The 20,623-nt window shown below is 41.6% G+C and overlaps 1 protein-coding gene across 8 annotated transcripts in view; it reads left to right on the top strand.

Annotated features, from left to right (window-relative positions):
- ELMO1 (engulfment and cell motility 1) overlaps positions 1–20,623 on the top strand; it is a 584,819-nt gene that overhangs the window by 413,635 nt on the left and 150,561 nt on the right. For all 8 annotated transcript variants that reach the window (XM_010831166.1, XM_010831161.1, XM_010831167.1 and 5 more), the window contains one exon: positions 3,461–3,597. In XM_010831166.1, the coding sequence (XP_010829468.1) occupies positions 3,461–3,597 (137 nt within the window). The remainder of the gene's footprint in view (positions 1–3,460; positions 3,598–20,623) is intronic.

Genomic DNA, 20,623 nt, shown 5'->3' with positions numbered 1-20,623 from the left:
CTTTGCCTACTTTCGGCCAACACAAACTCTTGGACAAGCCATTTTGCCTTTCTCACTGCTCTTACCTGAAAAATGAAAGAGGAAAATAGATCAGATAATCTGGACCAGTCCTTCCTGCTCAATCATCCTCAATCCTGAATATCTGCAGTTTGAATATTTTTGAGGAAAAAAATACTACTTTTTTCTTGCCTTTAATATAGGAAAAATATTTAAATCATAAATCCCAAAATACACCAGTCTTCTCATTGTTTCTTTGGTAACATGTGAGGGAGCAAATTGTTTTTGATTTGTTGTGTGCCCATTTCTCATCACAAGGGATGAGTCCCAAAGAAGCTCAGGACGACGGGAAAGCTGTTGTCTTATGGAGGTTGAAAGAGTTGCTCTGGTGTAGAATGCTGAATGTGCAACAATGATGGGCTGTCACCCCAACAATGGAAGGGCAATGACGATGGACTTTGGAGCCAAGTCAACTGAGTTTGAGTTTGCCACTTGAAAGCTGTGTGACCCTGGACAACTTTCATAACCCTTCTAACATGGTTTCTAATTTAAATAAAAAGAAATTGATGTTATTTTCCTAGAGGAAAGTAGGGCCTGAAATGTGGCTAATGACAGTGGTATGGCCGTTGTTGGTACTGTCACGTGGCCAGGTATTATCCATCAACAGGTGCTGGCTGTGTAGTTGCTGTGAGCCTCACTGGGCTGTCCATCAAGATCATGGTTTCTGTTGAAGGAAGAATCCAAGGAGATCTGGGAGAGTAGGTGGAGAATTTAACTTTCAAAGCATCAATCACAAGGAAATGCCCTGTGCTCTTGGTGTCAACTAAGGCAGGAAGCTGCTGCTGGGTCAACAAAAACTGTAGGTTTCCAATGCTCGTTTGGGGCCACGTGCCTTAGTTGACATGATGGAAGGCTTAATTTCTTCAAGTTTCATATATAAAATGAGGATAAGCATCATGCCTACCTCCTGGGTTGCTGTGAAGATAATACCCCTAGAGCCCTTGTGAGTTACACACAATCTTCTACCACCTGATCCCTATTATTAAGGATGTCGTTTTCATCCCTCTTCACCCCAGCAAGAGCAGGGCTCGTTGTTCTCAGTTTTGTCTGGCTTGCACAGCTCCAGTAGTCCCATAAAACTTTAATTAGGGCATAAAGTACACATATAATCATACCAGTCCTGAAAAAGGTACTGCGATAATGTGATTAATAAGTTTTTGTATGGTGATAGTGCTTTACAGTGCTGCTGTAGACCTGTAATTTTACTGGCTTCAGTGCTTATGGAAGTAAGAGTGCCAGCTCATTGCCCAGGGCAGCAACACACAACCCTCCTGCATTTACTTTTCAAGTTCCTTAAATAGCTTTGTATATCAGGTCAGGACTTCACTTTCTTCAGTTTCGTCATCTCTACCACTAACGGGCTTCCCTGGTGGCTCAGATGCTGAAGAATCTGCCTGCAAGGCAGGAGACCTGGGTTTGATCCCTGGGTTGGGAAGATCTCCTGGAGAAGGGTTGGTTACCCTTCTTGTCTGGAGAATTCCATGGACAGAGGAGCCTGGTGGGCTACAGTCCATGGGGTCACAAAAAGTCAGACACGATTGTGACTAACAGTCGGCCAGTCACCACTAATAGGAGCTGGACTTGGGGTTACTCATATGTTCTTTCCTCTGATTTCTGAGATGTAATAAACAGGCTTGACTAAGAACTGAGGGCCGTCAGAGAACATCCCATGTTCCTGGAAGTGATCTGCTGGTACAATCTTCATTGTCATCACCACCGCTTTGTTCCATATTTATCTTTTTAAAGCACTTTCCCATGAATGGGGGAGGCAGTGGAGATTTCATTTCCACTTTTTAGTTTCAAAAATCAAGAGCCATAAAGGTGAAGTGAGCTCCTCATTGTCATGGATGGACTTGAACCCAGATCTTTTGCCCTTAGACCCAAACTTTTTAGTGTGACTGCTGGCTGCTGCTAGCCTATGCCCCTACCTTCTCAGGAAGAGAACAGCATTTACTATCTATTCTAAAGGATGAAGACAAAAGAGGTTTGTGCATAGGTGTGCCCCTTCCAGAGTGGAGCATGTCCCCATGGGTTTGATCAGGGCTCACTCACCAGGGGCTTTCCCCAGGGGATTCTCCCTAAATAAGGTCTGTGTTCAACTACAGGAAGGGCTCCCTGACCTTCCCCAAGTGCTGTGAACCTTACTGCCGCCCCACCCCTCCTGCCCTCCTGGGCTGCCAGGGCTTGAAATTCAACCATTTGGGGCCTTGAGGACTAATTGGCCTTTAAATAGAGTTCAATTAAAATAGAAATTCTTTCACTGTATGACACGACTGAGCGACTTCACTTTCACTTCTCACTTTCATGCATTGGAGAAGGAAATGGCAACCCACTCCAGTATTCTTGCCTGGAGAATCCCAGAGACGGGGGAGCCTGGTGGCCTGCCGTCTATGGGGTCGCACAGAGTCGGACACAACTGAAGCGACTTAGCAGCAGCAGCAGCAACAACAGCAACAGCCTATATTAAAAGAAAAAAAAAAATGTAGAATCCTGTTTTGGCCCTGGGGAATCAGGGATAGGGGAGTCACAAAGCTTACTTCCTTGGGCTCCAGTAGCCTTATTCATATGACATGAACAGTCAGAGGTATTCTAAAGAGCAAATGAATGTATGTAAAAGGACTGTAAAAATGTAAGCTTGACAAAGAGCTGAGGAGAAGGGAGGGGCTGGTGTGCTGGTCTGGGAAGAGGAGACAGGTGGCCACACCTAGAATTCAGAGCACTGGGTCTGACCGTGACAAAGGAAACTTTGTAATGAGGTGGTTTGAAGGCAGTCTGACTGACTTAAGGGTTTGGTCCAGGACTGAACCTTCAAAGACACTTGGGCTGCTTCGACCTCCAACCATCTGTATCTGGGAATGTCAAACAAATGGTTAATGGTATCAGATGCTTAATCTCAGATGTCCCCTGCTTACTGCCATAAGAGGGAAAAGAGCCCCCTGGAGAAATAATTCAAGGATGCTATTTTCAAACTTGCAATTAATTGTGTATTCGGGAAAGCTCATCTTCTGCCAGTTATTCGGTTGAGAAATGGGAAATTATGGGTGATGGAGGAGCTGTGATTGACAGGGCAGTTTGAATGATCTTTATAAGGTCAATAAGGCAGATGCAGAGCCCATATTCAACACCAGGCATCCTGGAACAAAGCCATAATGATCATAACGTGGGAAGAATTACGAGCTAACTTCCATCAATCAAAATGTGTGCATAAGGGTAGGTTTGACCATCTGACCTTAAACTTGGAGGTTTCATGGGGACTAGCCTCTGGTTGCCTTTTCTAAGTGCCTTTTTTTCTATGGTGGCTTGAGCCGAATGTGCCTCCCATTGTCTCCCTCTGGGGGATGTGGCCGTGTCTCTTCATTTCCCTTCTCAACTTCCTCCCTTCTTTCCCTCCTCTTTCCTCCAGCTAGTGAGACCTGCAACGATTTCCACCCGATGTTCTTCACCCATGACAGATCCTTTGAGGAGTTTTTCTGCATCTGTATCCAGCTCCTGAACAAGACATGGAAGGAAATGAGGGCAACTTCTGAAGACTTCAACAAGGTAAGAGGAATCTGAGGCAGAGGCATCAGCTTCCTATGTCCTGGAAGAGGCTCCTCCCCACCCTTTGCATGGTCTCTTTGCTGCGCGTGAAAGGAGAATGAGGATGGCTGTGAGTTTAGGTGGCTTTGAGGATGGAAAACGGAAGGCATACCTGTACAGACAGGAGCCTGTGTGCCAATGATGTTCTTATCTCTCTAGGGATAAGCTTGGAACAGTTTGTTCCTTTTGGCTCACTAAGCAGAAGCCACGGGCAGAGACTCTTTCTTGAGAAATATTGATATTGTGAATTTTGCCTTTAATGGCTTTGAGCTGGGAGGCCTTGTTAGTACAAGATCTAGTGGGGGAAAGCACCTCCCTTTCATCTGTGCAGGTGACTGCTAGGGAGAGAATGAGATGAGGAAGGCTGCTGTGGTCTCTCTGGGTTATGAATGGGTTGAGATAACTGCCTTTTTCTCTGTCACAAAGAGTTTTTATTAAAATGCAAGACCTCTTTGTGGGAGTTGAGTAAGTTGAAATGGAACATTTCTTGGTTTACAGAAAGCATTTGGTTTTTGTGGAGAGTGTGAATCTCACATTTCCACTTGTGAGTGAATGTTGGGTGGAGAGAAGAGTGTTGATCAACTTAAAGAAAGGGGATATATCTTGTGCACTTTTCAAGATAAACAAAATCTTTATCCTTAGGTCAAAGCCTTGTTAGCAATCATGACATGGCTACTAACAACTGGCGGTTGGGGCAGGTGTGCATAGGACTGTAATAATTCTGATTTGCTAATATATATGGCTCTAGGTTTGATTAGCCCCCATCACCCGTGTTCCCTGGCCTGGTACTGGGGACAGAACTGTTTCTGAGTCTTAAGTGTCTGGTCTCAGAGTCATCCTGCAGGGCCTTCATGGGCTTATGCTTGGGGCATAACGTAATATCTGTATTCTGGTGTCATTTGATATTCTTCATGGTCTTTGCCTCCCAGTCTCCTTTTCTCTGAACTTAAGTCTATCTAGTCCTTCTTTTCCACCATATTTCAGGTTCATGGCATCTTGAACCAATACTGGCTAAAAAGAAAGAAAACCAGGGAGAGGACACTTTTCCCAAGCCCTCCCCAAGGTTAGAACCTGTCTCTATCAGCATAATGATCTCACCTGCACTTGTAACAGAGAGTGAACACCATTCCATCTCAGTCATTCTGGGCCACCTATTCAGTTGCTTTCTTTTTGATTTTTGTGAATCTATTGTATGTTTTTGATTTGTGGTTACCCTGGTTTTTGAGAAAGTTTACCCATAACTGTATCTACTTGCTTTAGACTGATAGTCATGTAAGTTCAAACACATTCTAAAAGATGGACCTTTTTTACCCTCCCCCACATTTTGTGATTTTGATGTCCTGTTTTACGTCTTCATGTTTATCCTATTGCTGTTCATTGTAGTTATAACCACTTCTAAGAAATGTTTTGATTGTTTTTTAATCTGTGTACTGGTTTGTTTAAGTGATCTTCAACCCTTTTGTATATTCGCTTGGGCCATCTATTGAAATCCTTGAAATTGGCCCCAGGGACTCCCCTCTGTGGAAAACACTAGTCTATAAATTGTGTACTAGAGCTGCAAGTGTCTGAGCAACTGTGTCCAAGGACAGACATGATTTGGGATGGGAAGTGAGAAAGAAGAAGCCCATTAATTCCCTTATGATTATAACTGTAGCCGCCTAAGTGTACTCTACTTGATTATGAGGGACTTTGCAAATCAGGTGCAAATTATCCTTAGGAGAGAGGGAAGAAGGAGCATGGAGACCTTTGTTCAATCAGACCAAACCAAGTGGAGAGTTAAGTCGGCAGGCTCTGAGAGTTCCAGAGTGCTGTAGCCACCTTGCCTCTGGGTCAACGCAGCTGTTCCCATGCTGCACCATTTCTGAAAGTCACTCAGTCCTCAGCTCTTGTGTCCTGGAGACACCTGTTCCTCAGGAGAAGATGTCACTGGCTCCCATGTGTTCTGGTACCAGGTATCCATCTGCTTTCTGGGGGGGGGTTCATCTAGCCTTCTTCCCCAGAATTTTAGATATCTGCATTTTTGTGAAAGATAAAATCTAATATCATTGCTATTGGTCTATGCACAGATGAGGTATATAGAAAATATTAGCAAATTCCTGCAAAGGAATGGCTCAAGGGAATAAGTATGTAGACTTAAGTACTTAATTACTGTAGAACTTATAAGTTTAGGACATAAAGTTAAGAATACATCAGTAACAAAGGAAATCAGAGGCCTCAGTCTGGAGTTGCTGAGCAGGGCTGGAGGGAGGAGGTGAGCCTGGCTCTCAGATCCATTTTGTTCATGGCTGCTGTGTGCTCGGGCTGGTGAAGATGATTTTCTCCTTGCGTAGGGTGAGGTCCTGGTAGGTGACAGTAAGGCCCCCAAAGGGTCACGTGAAAATCTGTTTAACTTATATGGTTGCAGAAACATTCTTCAGCAAGATCTAAGAGCCAGGTTCAAATACAGTTTCCTATTATAGCCTAAGTGTCATCTTTTTTGCACTGGACAGTCATAAACTATGGAGAAGAAAATGGCAACCCACTTCAGTATTCTTGCCTGGGAAATCCCATGGACAGAGGAGCCTGGCAGGCTACAGCCCATGGGGTCGCAAAAGAGTCAGACACGACTGAGCGACTAAGCAACAAATCATAAATCTGCTGCCAAATAGGGGTGGTTAATTATGGTTGTGGGTAGGCAGCTGGAGGCCTGAGAGGTAGAGGGCCCCACTCCACATGCCCACTGGTCAAGAATGGATATCAGTGGAGGATCAGGAATGGGTGTGACAAGGCATTAAAATTTTCTACATCAAATGTTTGCTGTGTTTGCTTTTTTCTTTTCAATACTGTGCATGCCTTACTTTTGTAACCAGAAAAGTATATCAGTTATATACTTTTAATCACATGTATATTAGGTTTTTAATACTTTTGTAATTGTAGTGGCATAAACAATACAAATTTTTTATCTTACAGCTCCCTGGTTCAGAAGCAAAAAACAGGTCTCCCAGGGCTAAAATAAGATGTCAGCAGAACCATGTTTCTTTGGGGAGGTTCTTGGGGAGAATTCATTTCCTTGCCTTTTCCAGGCTATGGAAACCACCTGCATTCCTTGGCTCATGGCCCTCTTTGTCCATCTTTGAAACCAGCGATTGCAAGTTCAGTCCTTTATACCACATTTCTTTTCACTCTGATCCCTCTTATGCCTCCATCTTTCACTTGTAAGAACCCCTGTGATTACACTGGACCACCTGGGTAATCCAGAGTAATCGTTCCTGTTTTAAGGTCAGCTGACTAGCAGCCTCAATTTCATCTGCAATCTAAATTCCCTTTTGCTATAAAAGGAAATACATTCACAGAGTATGGGGATTAGATTATGGACATCAACACAGGGCCATTATTCTGCTTACCATAATGTGTACTTAACTAGTAAATATAATAGATTTGTATCTGTGAGTATCAATTTAAATCAATGAAACATGATTCAAACATGAATCAATGGACAGATGAGCTTTTCTGGTGTTCTTTTTTCTGGTAGACTAGCATAATACCAGTTGCAGAGTTCTGCTAATGGTTGCTCAAATGCAGGTATAATTATGTCCTTTTTCTTTTATTTCTCTTTTTTGTTGCTGGCCTTAACAACAACAACAACAAAAGGGCGGGGGTGGGGTGGGGTGGGGGGAGTGGTGGGGAAGGACCCTAAGTGAGAGCCTTTACTTAAATGTGAAGAATGTCTTCTCTGATTTTTTTCCTGCTGCCTGTCTTTACCAGATAATAAATTGGAAAAGAGAAATGCTGAAATTGTAATCGGTTCACTTTTCTTCTTGTTATTAACTTGGTAGCAGAAGAGACTGAGTTTTGGAACAAATGTGGGTTTGGTGTTACTGGTAGATTTAATGTTTTTCTTGTTTCCTAAGATTATACAAATGGAAATTCAGAAGTATTTTAAGAGTCTAATGGAAGACACAGTTTCTTTGAACTTTCTTAGACATCTTCTCAAGCTTTTGCCTGTTTGAATGAAAACATGGATGGTGGATTTAATCATCAACCTGAGATACAGGGTTCTCTAAGAAAGGCTTAACTATTTGCCTCCTTTGACTTATTAGTGGAGAAGCAGTATTTCTCAATCTAAAATTTTGATTTTTCTTCCCAACAAACAATACCAGATTCCGGCAGACCCAGGAATCTCTTCTACAACCCACTTTGTTGAGGACACTCGTTGGTAGATACCTAATGCTTGGACGTTAACACTGCTGCTGAAAGTGAGTGTTTGGAAAAGCAGCTGTCTCACTGCTGCTCCAGACCTGGGAAACAGCAGGTGCAATGTTGTTGTTTTTTTTTTAATTTATTCAAGAAAAGTAGAATTAAAGAGTGATTACAATATTTATGCTTTGAAAGTACTTTCAGTTTCTCAATATAGCAGTCTCTGCAGAGTAATCCATTGATTCAGGCCACTGAGTTTGTATTCTGTGGTTTTGCCTTTTATTACCAATATTTCAGAGCATACATTATTCATTGTCATGGGTATTAGAGAAGAGCTAAAGCACAGCTGGATCCCCCAAAATGCAAGTGGCTCCACAGTCATTTCATTGAAGCCTTTACTTTTGAGTTGGGGGTTAGGAAGGAGGATGCAAGTGACTTGGATATTTCAGGTATGGGAATCTCATTTCAAGCTTCTGTGTCGGACTGCTCCACTTGAAAAATTTGAACAAGGATATATATACATCAAACTCAGTATCTATGAATAACAGCATTTCTCAGCCTGTCTGTACGTTAGAATCTCCTAGGGGGCTTTTTTGAAAGCTCTGTTAACCCGGTGTCCAACTGTACCACATGCCAATTTAAATTTTTTGGGGTGGAGCCAGCACTATTAAAGATTTTCATTAAGGTAGATTTGATCACTAAAGTTAAATCATGTCCATAGAATTACCATCAGTTGACACATGTAACACATTTCACCAACTCATGACTTGTGCTGATGAAGCAGTGTGTCTGTCAGTCTACAAGGCCCAGGTTCTAATCCTGACTCTTTTACTCAGGAGCTCTATGCCTGAAAATTAAAAAGAAAAAAAAAGTGGATACCAGAATTCTATCGCTTTCTCTTATAGTGGTGTGATCTTAAGGTGAAGTCATAAATGTAAAAAGACTTTGAGGAAGTAAAATATCACATGCAGTTGTAAAGTGCTCTTTTTGTATGTAATAAGATAAATCCTGTCTATGAAATACAAGTAAATTGCTTTTTCACAAGAAGACATTTTTTTAGCCATTATGTTTTAAAAAAAGAGGAGGGAGGGGGAAGAAAGCAAAGTGAAGCTGTCTATGTAGCCCCAGTTAACTTCTGAACTGAATTAAACAGCTCATCTAACTTTGGTGGAAATAAGGTTGAAGCTGAAAATTTAGTGGTGTTTTTCCCCAAACATCTTTATTAGGTACCTTGATTTTCCCCGTGACAAGCCATGAGTAGCAGCCTAAAAATCAGCAGGTCCCCCAGTTTTCATGTACTTAATGTCTGGTGAGAGTTAAGGCCTCTCCAGCAATTACCTTGTTGCCCAGACTTCTCCCCAGGGTGGCTGAGCCTACTAAGATACCATCAAAATATTTGTTCATAGCATTAGTGTTACTTCAGATGCTGTCAAAATGGGCCTTAAAAATCAAGATCAAATGACTTTGCCATGCCTTCAAATTACCAAAACTGAAGAAACTAATGATTTGAAAAATGCAGTCACTCTAGAGTGAAAGCAGTGTTTTAAAATGCTACCCAACAGCGTAATAAGCAAAGCACACATGATAGAGTTTATGCTCTCAGCTCACAGATGAGAGATCGTCCCTTCAAAGAGGAGAGGCTATGCACGGGGAGAACCCAGGCCCACCACACAAAGCTGCAGCTGCCTCTGGCTGAGCTACCAGCTTCTTCCAAGTCAGTGGGTGAAAACACAGTGGGAAGAATTGGAGAACAAGACACAAGACAGGGGACACATCCTGAGAAGTCCCCTGGAAGGTTATCCATGGAAAATAACCACTCTCTAGTCCCATAGTCACATCTAATGGGTTCTGATGTGGTATAGAAAAGGGATTGTTTGAAAGCTCAAAGGCAGTGACCACATAAATGAAAAAGGGAAATATGTTTTCTCCCCAAACCGCTTCCAGCTTACTGACTTTCTATGCATGCTTTTCAGGGAGCAATTAGCTATTCAGAAGTCCCCTTCCTAGGCCAGCTCAACTTCGTCATGGTGCAGACAGCGCTCTGTTGGTTAGCTGAGCTGGCCTAGGGAATGAAAGGTGGTCTGTAACTCTCACCATGAATAAACATGAATCTCATTTGCATGAGGCAGGTGACTGTAAAATATCTTGGAGCAAGTTGTGAAAGGAGGCTTTGTGCATCTGTGCCCAGGGGAAGCTGGGGGGGACTCAGCGTTGTTTATCTTCATTAGAATTCCAACTGGTGCTGCCGTTATTGATCTGAACCCAGGCCTGGTGTGGTTAATAAAGTAGGTGTATGTTTTAATTGAAACGTGAATATTTAAGTAGAGGAGAAGTCTTTTAAAAGGCCCTCATGTCATATGGGATTATCCATTTTTCAGCTGTCGAGGCCATTTACAAGTATTTATTCAAAAGGCTTCTCATGTTTCACGTAGGTCTTTAGGTTTGGCAGGAAGGAAATCAAATCTCCTCTAGAAGCAAATGTATTATATGAATAGGTTTATTTTTCCCTTTGATGTTTCCCATTGCGTAGGTAGCAAATGGTTTGTGTATGTGTGTGTGTGTGCTTGTGTTTCAGTGTGTTTAAGGTATCCACTTAAGGTGGTATTACCCTTTTTCATGTAATTTGCCACTTTCTGTTGGACAGTAATCATGGCATGTCCTCATCAATATCAATTATGCTGTTGAGAGACAGTGAAAAGACCAAGAAAGATCAACTGTACTAATTTATTGTTTTCAAGAGGTATCTTCTTAAATAGATCTCAGCGTGTACACTTTCTAAGCAGAAATGTATTAATTATAGGTAACATAGTCCTGACTAAGATGGGCAGATTGCTTCAGTGTGAAGCAGTATTTCTCCAACTCTTTTGCATCACAACCCCATTAAGGAGCTTTCAAACATATCTTTCAAACCTAATCACCCTCCTCCTGAAATTTCAATTATGCAGATATATTGTTATTTGTTTATATATGTATATCTGTACTTTCCATGTTAAAAGACTAAGAATTTTTGCTCCTCCAAGAACTAATTTTCACCTCCTCTGGGAGAGAGCAACAGAAGAGCCTGCAGGCAGTCCCAGCATGGCTTCTCACCTGAAATGTGACCTTGAGCATGTCCTTTAGCCGCCAAGTCCCTTCTCATCTGTAAGCTGAGTAGCAGTAATAATAATAATAACAATGATATTTCCCTGAATCACAGAATTAGACCCTCAGTGGTGGGCTTTGTAAATTGCCCCGTACATATGGGAGGTACTGATCTCAAGGGACAAACAGTAATTTGCATTTGGATTGTTCAGAATAATTGAGCAGCTTTGATTTCCCAGGGTGGTGGTGGTGGTAGTTTAGTCCCTAAGTCATGTCTGACTCTTGCAGCCCTGTGGACTGTAGCCCACCAGTCTCCTCTGTCCATGGGATTTCCCAGGCAAGAATACTGGAGTGGGTTGCCGTTTGCTTCTCCGTCGGTTTAGCCGCAAAGGGGGATTTTGACCACAGTGGGGCACATTTCTTAGTGAGGAGGAAGTCCTTTTGTGCAGTTGGTGGTTATGAGGGACGCTCTCCCCAGCCTACCCACAGATGTACCACGGTGATGCAGGAGCTTCGCAGAATCTCAGAGATGGACACGCTGGTCCTTCAAGAGCCCAGGTTCCCCAGTGTCAGCTGGATAACCTTGTGCAAGGGCTTCAGCCCTGTCAGCTTCAGATTCCTCATCTGTGAGGGAACAGCAGGAGCAATACCATGGCTACCTGGGCTCTGAGCCCTGGACCCTGTCAGGCGCAAAACTGCTTGGCTCAGTCTGGCCTGGCGCGAGCACCAGGTGACACAGGATTCTAAATTCCCCTGAAAAAGAAAACTCATGGCAAAGCTGATGACGAAATGTTTTCAGGCTTCTCCCTCTGACTTAAGTGACTGGCTTAATAGAATGTCCATCTCAGAATGCCATCTTAGTGGTCCCAGCTGCACAGGGTCCGTGCAACTTTTATGAGAAAGCAGGGGTGACCATACAGTGGTTCATTTGCAGGGACCATCCTGAGATTGTGCCACTAACAGCCTGAGTGTATGTCATTTTGAAGGGGTTGTATACAAGGATCCTGAATCATCCAGAAAGAATTAGATTTTGTTGACTCTTGTAATTTTCACAAGAAATGGTTAAACTATTAACAATTTGTTTAAAAGCTAACTGATAGGCTTAGTTGGTTGAAAACACAGCTAACATGTTTTTCTCTCTTGACATTTTCTAAAATCGGAAAATTTAAAAAATAATACTTGCTGTGTTTGAGTCTCATGAACAATTTGGGGAAAAGCTTGACAATAGTAAATATGCATCTTGAAGTTTCCTTTATGTGCTCAGGGCTTTTCTCATTTCCAAAGTCTTCATAGACTCGGTGTATCTTTCTCTGAATGTGTTGTTGTTGTTTAGTCACTAAGTTATGTCCAGCTCTTTTGCAACCCCATGATCTGTAGCCTACCAGGCTCCTCTGACCATGGGATTTTCCAGGCAAGAATATTGGAGTGGGTTGCTGTTTCCTTCTCAAGGGGATCTTCCTGACCCAAGGATCAAACCTGTATTTGATCTGCACTGGCAGGTGAATTGTGTGCTAAATTAAGACCTGCCAGTTATGAGAAGCAAAGAATTGATAGGTTCTTCTACTGGACAGTGGTGAGACATATCAGTTCCTTTAAAAGTATATATATATATATTAGTGAATTATAATTGGCATACAATATCACATTAGTTTCAGGGATACAACATAGTGATTCAATTTTGTGTATGTTGTGAAATGACCACAACAACAAGTCTGGGTACCATATGTCACCATACAGAATTAAAACAATATTATTGACTATATTCTCTATGTGATACATTATACCACCATGTATATGTCTCTTGGTTCAACTGCAGACCTTTCCTGAACATGAAAATAATGACAACTTTTTAAGTTAACTGTTCTCTATAACTCTATTCAATGACTTTGGAAGCTTCTTTTCCCTTTTATTAACTACCCCTTGGGGGCAGTGTATGAGTTGCTAACTGGTTCCTATGACCTGCATTCCATATTCCATGGTGGATCATGTGAGGGATTTGATAATGGCACAGAAACCATTTTATTAGTATACATCCAATTGAAAGGAAATTACCTATATTTTAAGCTAGGCATAATGAGATTTAGGCATTCTAAAGTAAAGGGCAGATAGGAAGCAGGGATGGATAGCTAAGAAGAATACCATTTGATGGGAATCTCTCAAAAAATGCCAAGTCCTTTTTGATTTAAAAGAAAATATTTATCTTGCATTTGCAAAGTAAATTATGTTAAAAGGGAGTTGAGAAGACACTCCTCAGAGACCTGTGTATCATAAGGTGGAACAGAAGTACAGGAGGCACTTCTTGCCACCTGAGGGGACTAGATGTTGGGTAGTGGCAGGGGATAGAGGGCAAAGAGGGGCCCTAGATAAAATGAGATTAGGAGTCAGAATGAGACAGAAGTGTCAGAAGCCAGTTGCAAAGACTCCAGTACAAGAGGTAGCAGAAGTTAGAAGATCCCAAGTGAGATTTCCACATGCCCGCTGTGAAAATACTGGATCATGGCGGTCAGGAGCAAAAATATATATTTAATTATTTAAATGTACATAGTTTAACTGCTCATTTACACTACTCATGTGCCTGTGTAGGTTTTTCAAAGTCATGCTTTTACATCTGAGCAGCCATGAATGATGAGTCAAGACTCTCCACCTTCATTTTCCTAAATTGGAGCTAAAGCAGTTACCTGCATGGCATGACACCAGAGGCTGGCCTGCCCACTCCATCTCCAAGCATGGACATAAGCTACTGGGTCTAACAGGTCAAAAACAGAAGCTAAGATTGAGAGGCAAAAAAGAGGGTACTCAATAAGGTTCAATTTTATCGCAGTCTCTCTAGCTATTTGTTATAGAGAGAAAAATCAATGTGGAAATTTGAATGAGAGATGAACATTCCAAACTGCTAGTTTCCTCTTTTCCTTTCCTCCCTCTCCCCTTTCTTTTCTATGTATTTTCCTTGAAGTTCTGATAAAATTAAAAATGATAGTGAGTGCTTAGTGAAGTACATGGAGGAAGTTGTTTAGGCGGGTAGTCAATTCAGATATCATTCCTACACCCAGTCAACACTCTCCCTAAGGAAAGTTCTCAAGCCACTGTGGCTTTTGGCAACAACTCATTCAGATCTCTTCAAGTGCTCCCCTCGCTCTGTCCTTGTGAATACCCATATCTAAAACTTACCACAAGGAACTGCAGTTGTCTAACTGGCAGGTTTCTAGTGAGTAGAGCCTTGCTTTTTCTGTATTCTTGGTATCTACTCAATATCTGGGATATAGAAGGTGTTCAGTGTTACTCTCCCACAACCATCATGTACACAGCATGGCCACATCAGTGGTCCACTTTCGGTTAGTAGTGTTAATATCCAATCTACACTTTAAATGCTGCCCATCCCTTCAACAAATATTATTGTGTGTTGGTAACATAGTAGGCACTGTCCCAGGCACTGAGAATACAGAGAAGGACTAGACTGATGGTTCCTGCCCTTGTGGAGCTGTCAGTCTGCTGTGTTTCTATTTGGAAACTAGTCCCTCTTTCTGAAACCACCAGTCAGTGACCAGAGTCAATACAACCACTGTTGGGTCCTCTGCCTTCTCATCATTGCCTTGGTTCTGATATTCCTCTTCTCTCCAAATCTGGCACAAGTGATTGCTTGGGCCAGTGAGATGTTCATGGATGTGAAGTGAGCAAAGGCCTGACTATGGCTTCTGTGATTGGGTTGGGCTGTTGCACTCTACCTTCATCATGAAATAAAGTCTGTAACCTGGGAAGCCATTAATCCTTTATTGTAGTTCCCAGAATGAGGCATATAGACTGCAGTTTCCTTACCTATCCCATGAAATTACATCTTGCTTAACACTGTCACCTCAGCTGACCTATAGACCTGTGAATAGAAGAACTTCTTAGATGTTGGGATTATTTGTTACACAGCACTCTTAATAGCTGACTAAGAAACCAACTATTTCAGTAACTTTTCTCCTAGCTTTAAAACCTTCCCACTTTCCAAATGTCCTGCAACGTTGATCTGACCGTATCATTCTTGATTTTAATCCATCTATAGCTGTCCATTGCCTGACTTATATAGTTTCCTAACCTTAACAAGATGTTCACATTTCTCTTTTATTAGCCTAAAATACTTTTCCCTGCTTCATCCTCATATCTTCACCTGTACCTGTCTGAAGCTCTGCATATTCTGAACTGCCCACCATTCCTTGCATGTGCCATCGTACTTTCCTAGCTGAGGTGTTTGCTCATTGTCCTTCCCTCTGCCAGAAATGTCTTCCTCCATCTGCCTGTTGAAATTCTACTTCAGGATTTTGCACAAGCGCAACCTTAGGAAGATGGTTACTGTCTCCCCTTCATTCAGACTGAAATTCTGCACCTCTGCCCCCACAACATGGAATTCAAAATTTCTTTTGGAAAATATCTTTGAGCTAAGAGTAGTAGTGTATTTACAAATCTGCCTTTCTAAGTTAAATATGTCATTGGAAACAAGAACTATAGTTTTAAATCTTAATATCTTCCTGTTATTTTTAAAGTAGTCTCTGCTCATTTTTTGGACGGTTGAAGATTGAATGAATAAATGGCCAGAAATGTTTAATTTACTCATTATTTATAATGGCCTACCCAGCCAATAAACTGGATTAATTTATACCATTTTTGTGGGATGGTCACTGTTGTTCAATTACTAGAGACTATAGTTACTAAGAATTCTGCAGTTCTACAGAATAAGGAATTTTCTTGTCCTGGATTCCAATAGATCTTGAAAAACCCTTCTAGATCCTTCTTTCTGAATCTCCTCTTCAGATGTCAGAATTTTGAGGGAGTTACAACTGATTTTGCCATTCATGTTTTAAGAAAAATTAAAATTATTTTTCCACATCTGTAACTTTAAATAAGATGAATAGAAAGCTTCAAAAATGTTGAAGAGTTGCAAAATAAGCTAAATTTCTTTTTTCCAAGGGGAGTTGGTTTAAAACAAAAACAAAAACCTCTGTTTTATTGTTTCACCTTAACTCATTTCTTATATCCACTATTGGATTTGCTTAACCCACATGCCCTGGCCATTTGAGGAGTATTCTATTTCTCCCTAGTCTTGTTTCTTCTCCAGGCCACGGGGGAAAATAATACCAATAATGGCATTTATCCTTTCACAAGATGGCCACCAAGAGACTTTCCAGTGTGGAAGACAGACATGCCTTTCAGCAGTTCATCCCACTTAGATGACTGCTCTCTACCCAAGCACTCCCAAGAAACCTGTACCTGTCTCGCATGTCAAATAGTAAACATGAGGGCATCATGCAGTTTATAAAAATTGTCATTTGTATTTTACCTTTGCCTCCCAAATTTCCCTTAAATTAGAAAAAAGTTGCATTCCCTAAGAGCTTCATAAGAGCAGGAAGATTTGATTCTTGCCACAGTTATTGTGTGTTTAAAGTGCAGTCAAGTCCCTAGAACTCTTCTGGTCCTGATTTCCTTATTTCTCTTTCACATACCCGTTTGCGTGGCTTGGCTGGAATCGAGGTGTATGGCATATGGCTTTTTGCCGCTTGAGCTGCCACAGAAGTAAATGTCATTGGCATATAATGCCAGATTTCCATTTTTTGAATCACAGAGCATAGGATTCTGTCCGAAAGCTCCCAGGCCACTGTGTGTTCTTGAAGCAGAAGCAGAAAAGGATAAGAACCATGTCTCAGAGATGCCCTGCTTATTAAAATGTGTCTTTTGCGATAAGAAATATATATAAAATGGAGATGCCGTTGCCCTCAAATGTGTTAGAAAAAGATGCCTGGCTTGTTTTATCGGGCACTAAGCAACTCTGGATATTTGTTTCAAGCCTCTACTAAGCAGATAACAGTTAGAATGTAGAGATGGTTTTGATTTTTTTTTTTCAGACAGATAAAATTCACTCGTGCATGTACCAGAAAACATGAGACTGTGAATAAAAGATATTGATGTTTTTTTGATGCAGTTCACTAAAATTTTGTATTCATTAAACTGTCATGTTATAGAACACTTCAGGACAGACTTGGCTGATAAAAGAGCCTAGAAGCTGCTGCAGACACGCCCTCAACCTTGACTTCCCACCCCCACCCCTCACTGCACTCACCTCCCCACTCCCAACCCCCTCCCACTGCTGAGGACCCAAGAGGAGGGTTCGGAGATTCACAAAGAAAGAAGAAATGTAGTCAGTAAGTTCAGTAAGTCAAGAGCAGCATTGACCCTGAACCTAAGGAGTGGAATTCAAACTCTAGCGCCATTATTTCCTTGCTACGTGATCTTGGGTGGATCAGTTCATTACCTTGCCTTGTTTCTCAATCTCTTATCTGTGAAATAATATAGATATTTTACTTAATATAACAACTTGATATAGTTGTTGTGGGAGTTAAATGAGCCAAGATGAGCTGGTCATATGAAATGGCAGATATTTGACCATTTCTGAATTACAAAATTGAACATTCTTTATGGTTTATCCTAATATATATAAAGCACTTGGGCCATTTCCATAGGATTACACAGTGCTCCAGACGAGGTGTGGGAGGCGTGGATTCTAGTCCAGTTCTGCCTTTAGTGCTTGATCCTGGATGGTTCTCCTACACCTGCACCTACCACCCCTCTCCTATCTAGAGAGAGGTGGCCCCTGAGGCAGCTTCCTGCTTCTGGGCTTTGAATTCTCTCCCTTGTCATCTGCACCAATGTCCCTTCTAATCTTCCCATCATCGGTATCATCCTCTTGCATGCTGTCTTCTCACCATGATAAAAAGGTACTCACATCTCTTGCATTTTACAAAAACAAATAACTCCTTCTTGATCCTCTATCTACTTCAAGCTAGGTTTCCTCATATAGTTCCATCTGTGTACCATTTCTTTTTTCTTCTTCCATTAATTCATTAATCCACTGCAACTTGTCTTCTGCTCTCACTAAAAATATAATTCAGCAAAAGGAGACAAGTAGGACTCTAAAATACACTAAATTATATTGTCAATACTTGAAACCTCTTTAGCCACAAAAGCCTCCCGTTTTGACAAAGTCAAGAATTACCTCTGATGGACATTTTAAAATCTCTCGTATTTGCCTTCTTTGAAGCACATAACCCTTTTAGTCGCTCTCTTCTTAAAAACTATCTTACTCTGGCTTTGGATATGAACACATGCACAAGGTATATACACGATACACTATATGTATTAAATGAAGTAAAATAATTATCATTGTTCCAGTTACAAGTGATATTTTAGGCAAAAAAAATTTTAAGGCAGCTAAAAATATAACATCTTGAGAAGAGAAATATGACTCTCTAAAATGCACTAATACACATTTTGAATACTTGAAAACCTCTTTAGCCATAAAAGACAGGATTTCTTAGAGGCAAGTGGAGATTGAGACGAATTGTTGAGTTCTAATTTAAGACTGGAAAGAAGTCACATTGTTAAGAATCTCTGCTCTGATGAAAAAAGACATCAAAAAATGTATAAAAATAAATCTTTTATCCCTTTCTCCTTTATACTTATTGACATTCTCTCTCCTCCTCCCTCTTCAGTTTCTTCTCTTCACCTAAAAATCTCTCCTCTCCTTCAAGATTCCTCTTTCGGGTTCTTCACAGGCTCTTTTGTCCCCTCTCTGCCAAATTTCCCAGGAGAGACCACCATCTCCTTGCCCACCCCCTCCACTTGCTGTGGTTTGACATTCACCCAAGTCCACCTACTGAAGTTGCTTTATTTAGGTCAGCAGTCACCCCTGCGTGTCAAGTCTAATGGGCCGTTCCCATATGTTCGTCCTGTTCCATGACCCTGGAGCTTTGGCTTGTGTCCCCACCTGTGCCTCCTGGGATCATCTCCATTGCTTGACTCACAAAGCACTGCAACCGCCGCTCAACCCTTAAGGTTAGGCATCCCCCTACGCCTTTTTCTTGTCCCACAGCCTCTCATCTTCAATCATCCATCAACTCTAAGAATGGCCCCTCGTCTCTTAGTCTTGGAACCTTACAGCGGTCCCTGGCTTTCCTCACCTCTTCTCCTCCCCTGTCCCCAGATCCTGTGGGTCCAGGAGTGTATGAGAAAGGGTCATCTGCTTTTACCACTTTTATCCTGCTTCCTGCCACCATTAACTCTTGTGGAGCCTGTGTTTGTCTTTTAACATTCTCCCTGAATCCGGACTCAGCCCACCTATAAGTTCTCTTTCCCTAGCTGCCAGAAACACCTTTTTAGAACACAGTTCTTCTAATAACACATTTGCACTCGGAAACGTTGGGTTTCCTCTTCTTGCAGCATGATGACAAACTATTTTATTGTAAGCCAGTTTTCCAAATGAAATGCCTGTTGCACCCTGCGACTCACCCCTACTAACCTGTAATTCATTGCATTGATGGCTCCTCCAGTGTGCCTTGAATGTCCAGGTCTCTACCCATGTTCCCTCAACAAGGAAGACCCGTCACTCTTTGTATTGAAAGTCTGCCCATCCTTCAAAACTCAGCCCATGAGCTCCGCAGAGCCCTTCCAAGGAGGTAGAATCTTTTTTTTTCTTTTATATGCACTTTCTTTTTCCCTTTCTTGTAGCACTTCACATGCTTGGCCATACATTGAGTTTGAAAACCTCTTTTATCTTGCTTCAAGCAGGTCCCTAGCCACCTTTTGTCCCACCTCATGCCTGCCTATGGCAATACAGTAGAACCCTAAAAAGACCCATGAAAACCATGGTCTTATTTTATAGTTCGTCACATGTACTTTCTCCTTCTTGACTCTACTCCAGAGAATAAGGAAAAATTCGGTATTGCCTTTCTATCCCAAGGGGCCAACTGAAATATTATACAAGTACTCAACAAATATTGAAATGAAATTGAAACTGTTAGACACTCAGTCGTGTCTAACTCTTCGCAACCCCATGGACTGTAACCTACCAAGCTCCTCCATCCATGGGATTCTCCAGGCAAGAGTACTGGAGTGGATAGCCTATCCCTTCTCCGGGGGATCTTCCTGACCCAGAGATCAAACCTGTGTCTCCTGTATTGCAGGCAGATTCTTTACCATCTGAGCCACCAGGAAATTAAACGGACTGAATTTTTTATCCAGCCACAAATGGGAAAAAAGAAACTGATAATGTTTCTGTTTTTTAATAAGCTAGAAAGCTTACCTCAGAACAAACTTGGCAAATTATGGAATAAAGTCAATCTTAAGTGAAGGGTATTATTGTGTAGCTAAGATGAGCAGGAGAAGGAAGATACTACAAAGTGATGATTTCTCTTTGGACCAGGAAGAAAATTCAGGCACTTCTAGGAGAGAAAGAAAAGAAATTATGTGTATGTGTGTGTGTGCACCTTAAAAACACCTTTGCATTTGGTTTTGATGGTATTTAGTGCTTGACAAAAACCATTTGATTGTTTTGTGCTGGTGTGTACTCCTGTTCAGAGACCAGGGCATGAGATGCTACAAACACAGGCCGTGGCAGAGCCTGGGAGACCTAGTCCCCAGTTGTTTGTGAGGCTGATTACCTCCTTTCCTCTCCTCCCTTGTTTATATCAGTTGGAAAACCTGGAGCTCCCTCTGCAAAAAAGAAAGAAGGAATTGGCATCCACAATGACATTAGAGGGCTGCTTGCTACCATTTTGCTGGCATAAATCTTGACATTTCAGCAGAATTTTAAGAAACAAGTTGGGACAAATTTCCTATTGGGAAATCTACCAATAATTGATAAACTAATTTATAAAGTCATGCACTACAATACAGGTGTTTAGAATTATGGACATTCCAG

Source organism: Bison bison, unplaced genomic scaffold, assembly GCF_000754665.1.
Source record: "Bison bison bison isolate TAMUID 2011002044 unplaced genomic scaffold, Bison_UMD1.0 scf7180017864525, whole genome shotgun sequence".
Lineage (NCBI taxonomy): Eukaryota > Metazoa > Chordata > Mammalia > Artiodactyla > Bovidae > Bison > Bison bison.
This window is presented reverse-complemented; position numbering and strand designations above follow the sequence as displayed.